This window comes from Hibiscus syriacus, unplaced genomic scaffold, assembly GCF_006381635.1.
Source record: "Hibiscus syriacus cultivar Baekdansim isolate YM2019G1 unplaced genomic scaffold, ASM638163v2 tig00117056_pilon, whole genome shotgun sequence".
NCBI lineage: Eukaryota > Viridiplantae > Streptophyta > Magnoliopsida > Malvales > Malvaceae > Hibiscus > Hibiscus syriacus.
This window is the reverse complement of record NW_024063539.1, coordinates 4848126-4852503: the sequence shown is the minus strand read 5'-3', so window position 1 is coordinate 4852503 and position 4378 is coordinate 4848126. Positions and strand designations below refer to the sequence as shown.

General features: G+C 37.1%; 1 protein-coding gene across 1 annotated transcript; it reads left to right on the top strand.

Moving 5' to 3' along the window:
• The first annotated feature begins 285 nt into the window (after nucleotides 1–285).
• On the top strand, nucleotides 286–2821 carry LOC120198436 (formin-like protein 14). The gene is made up of 3 exons (XM_039199787.1): nucleotides 286–291; nucleotides 1604–2395; nucleotides 2438–2821. The coding sequence occupies exons 1-3, from the start codon at nucleotides 286–288 to the stop codon at nucleotides 2819–2821; spliced, it is 1182 nt and encodes a 393-aa protein (XP_039055718.1).
• Nucleotides 2822–4378: the final 1557 nt, after the last annotated feature.

Here is a 4378-nt window from a genome sequence, read left to right as displayed (position 1 = left end):
TTTTATATCTCTACCCTAAGAGGGTTCTAAGAGAGCATAATCCGCATTCATATTATAATTATGTGAATGATCTCATATATTATTCACCACAATTAATTTAAATAAAGAGTTTTGTCACACGCACACAAAATTGCAACTAGAGTTTGAATACTTAAAAATATAAAATAAATAAAGTGATGAGCCTTCAAAGATCAATTGGCATTAGCCGACACAATTGGTAGTGAAATGTGTCTGGGGATAAAATCTGTGCCCCAAAACTTTAGGGAATTGTTTAGTATTCTTACAATGGAGGTGAGCGATACACAACAATTATGTATATAGGATAAATATGATGATGTATGATTTGTGTTTCAATCGAATATTTTTTAAAATTATTTTAAAATCAAAAGATAAAATTTTAAAATTAAAATAATACTACAAAACATCTTATAAACATAATCTTTCTATTATTAAGGTTTTAATCCAATAATTAAAAGATCCCCATAAAAATTTCCTTGTACATGGTTAAAAAAATTAGAGTAAAATTTATAAACATTACTTTAAAGATTGGGTGTTGCTTTGTTGAGTCATAGACTATTAAAAATTATAAAATAGTCTTCTGATTATAGGTTTATTAGGTCATCTGATTATTAAAAGTTGTAAAATTGTCATCTGACTATTCATATGTTTTAAATTCACCATTTTCTGTTAAAAATTGATGGTTGTTTAAGCTAGGCATTAACTTGTTGATTGAGATATGTTAAAATCGTATTTTAATGATATATAGTGATATCATCATTGCTTTCAAGCACTGACTTAACGACATATTGTTTCAAGCACTAATTCGATTGCATAATGTAAACGAAGAGTCGATCCATAAAATACTACTCAAACGGTTTTAGAATCGAATTTTATCATACATCAATCAACAAATTAACGTCTAGCTCATACGATTGCTAAAATTTTTAATAAAAAAAAACAAATTTAGAACATATAATCAATCTTTTATAACTTTTAATGGTTACAAAACTTAATAAAATAGTACCTTTTGACTAAGAGAGAGTTTTATAAGTAACATACTATACTCTACCAAAAAAATGATGGTTGATAATTCTTCAATTTCCATTTAATCTGCTAAAATGTCTATATATCCTCAAAAGTGAAGCTTTCTCCTTGTAGTTTATAAAGGTATTTTTGGTGGTCTTCCAAGCTAAGACAAAGCTAAAACGAAAAATACAGAAAACCCAATAATCAATAGTCTTCCCATGGAAACAACCGGAGAGCCTCCGCCGCCATGGCCATAGCCGACTACGCGCCGCAGTCAGCCACCATCTCCTATTTTCACCCAACCAGTACTCCTCATTCTCTTACCCATCACCGCATTACTCGTCTCTTTCTTTGTCGTCATTCCTTTTCTCTCCACGGCAACTCATATTTTAAGACCCATCGGAGCAAAGAAAAACTGGGATTCGCTCAACATTGTTCTAGTCTCGTTTGCGATTCTTTGCGGTGCTTTTGCTAGAAGAAACGACGATGAAGATAACAACAGCGACGACATAAACAGAAATGATGATAATAACCACAGTGACAAGCTAAGCCCCCTTGTTTCGCAGCAATGGTTTAGTATTCAGAAAGATTGATATCGGCATCGGATACCGGCGTTACGACGTTGAAGAGAAGCAGTAGCTCGTACCCGAATCTGAGACAGGATGTGCGGAAGAATGATAATGAAGATCGGTTTCGTTTTTATGATGATTTCGAGTTAAACAGGTATCGATCTTCGACGAATTGTCGTGATCAAGTTCATGAGCTTCGTAGGAGGTGTAGAAGTGACTTTGAAGAATGTGAAACCAAGATCATTCCTGTTGACACTTTTGTGTCTCCACCACTTCCGGCGCCGTCTCCACCTCCAGCTTCCCGCCATAAACCAAGACGAACTTATCAAGCCGATGGAGAGGAGAAGGTGAAAGATCAAGCTGATCAATTCAAACAAATAAAGTCTTCACTGCCCGTAACACCGCCCCTGCCGCCGCCGCTAGTTGAAATGGGAAATATAGCAGAGGTAAAGCATGAGAAATTGGAACGACGAAGAAGTAATCCAAGCAAAGAAATAAAGATGGTTCTTGATTCATCAAGGAAGAAAAAGAAGAAGATTAAGTTAAAGGATCATAATCATCAACAAGAATGCCCCTTGCACTCGCCACCAGCTCATTATTCTATTATACCTTCCCCTCCTTCCCCTCCGTCTCCACCACCGCCGTCGCTTCCATCCCTGGTCTTTCAAAAATACGATCTCTTCAGAAAGTGCGGCAAAAGCAAACAAATTCATTCAGTTCCAACGTCAACGTTTTCTTTATCAATACGGTTATCAAAACAAAACACTGAGATCCCACCACCACCACCTCCGCTGCCACGGGTACTTGTTTCTACGAAAATATTATCAAACCAAAACAATTAGACCCCGCCACAGTCTAAACCACCACCATCAGCACCGCCACCTGAACCTTCAAGGAGACGAGTCACGACCGACAGCGGCATGCCGCCATCGCCGACATATGTAAATACTAACAGTTATTGCGAAGAAAAAATGAACAACGGTGGACAGTTACCGTTAATCCCGATGCAGCCGCCGCCACCACCACTGTCATTTAAAATAACACAAATATTTGAGAAAACTGATATTGATGTTTCATCAAGCAAAGATGATGTGGCAACGGACAGCATGATGGAGGATCCTGATGTTAATGTTAAAGCTGAGACCTTTATCGCGAGGCTCAAGGATGGTTGGAAACTAGAGAAAATAACCATGAAAGATAAGCTAAATCATATAACAAGCTCTTAGATCCAACAATTACAGTTGATGAACAAATGATTCAGACATTGCCATAATTTTTCTGCTTGATTCGGTTTCTCTCTATACATTAGGAGTCCATACATCCATTAGGAATATGTATTTATTCGTAAGAGAATTAATTTTAAATTTTTCAAGATAAAGAAAGTCTTGCTACTAAACTTTTTATCAAAATATTTGTCACACTCCAATTTAGAGACAAAATTTTATTAATTAAAGTATTAAATTAAAGTCGTAAAAAAGAAAAGTTAAAGACTAAAATGCTTGATTTTGAAGTATGACGGTTGTTTTACAAGCTTAACGATAGTTGAGAGACCCAACTTTGAAATTGTCCATCTCTTGTCAGCTAAAAAAATAATAAAATAAATTTTTTTTAGGTAAGGATACAGTTGTAGGGTCTTGAATCCACGTGCTACAACAGTGCAACCCTCACCCCTACCACATAAGCTAGGTTCATATTGAATTTTAAATTATTAAAACTCATTTTTATTGGTTTTGGATTAGCTAACACCTGAAAATCCTCAAATTCCCTACCTCAAACCCTAGTTGCAGCCCCTCTATCAAATCAACATCGTCCGACCACCTTTGGAGTGCACCGTCACCCTCAAACGATGATCAAAGCCAAACACCACTATAGCGTGATTCGGCGTCAATCAGCGCGAATTAAATTTTAAATCATCGTCAAAACCCTCATCTCGTCACCTCGGTTAATTGCAAAATCTGGCAACCAGCGTCATCTGTTTGCCTTACCGTCGGCATGGTTGGACTAGTCGCCTCCGTGCACTCAAAACTCGATCGAGACCGTAACCCATCGTCGCTCCGTCGTTGATCACCGGTTTGAGTAAGTGTTTCGACCTTGTTCTCTTGATTCTGATGGTTTTAGCTGGGTTTGAGTGTTGAAATGGCTATGTAGTGATGTTTGGTGCTACCAGAGTGTCAGTTGCTTCCCTTGATCTCGTCGCCGCTGCGTGCACATAGGGCTCCTCCTCCAGTTGTAACTCATTCTAGAAACGGTCCAAGTGGATCGAACCTGCCCAACCAGGTTTGAACCGGGTCTTTTTAACTAGATCGAGTCAACTCGGATTGAACTGAGTCAACTCGAATTGGTCTGACCTATTGACTTTGACCCAAACCGTTGACATGCCCGTTAACTATGACTTTGACCGTTGACTTTGACCAAAAAGTTAAATTTTCTGAAAAGTCGTATTTATGTTTTTGATGTCCCGAGTCCGAATTCGAAGTCTGTTTTGCCAAATTTAAACTCGGTAAGATGTTTTCGGCATTTTATCTATGATTCAATACAGATTTTCACGTTTAAGTTACGTTTCTAATGTAATTGGTTTTTCCATGTATCTGAGACATTATGAGACGTGGAATTAAAGTTCAAGGACGATCAAATTAAGTTTAATTGGTTAACCGATATGGCTAAAAATCGAGGTAATATTTTACTACATCTTTGAATTCTTTATGGTACATGTTGATACTGAATAAATGTATGGATGTATATGATTGGTCTAATATGAATGTTTGGTTATGGGTGGACTCGAT

Excerpts from the sequence above, each read along its gene's own strand:
- LOC120198436 (XM_039199787.1), top strand. Across the intron at positions 2,396-2,437 it reads CACCACCTCCGCTGCCACGG|ACCCCGCCACAGTCTAAACC; the intron begins GTACTTGTTTCT and ends CAAAACAATTAG.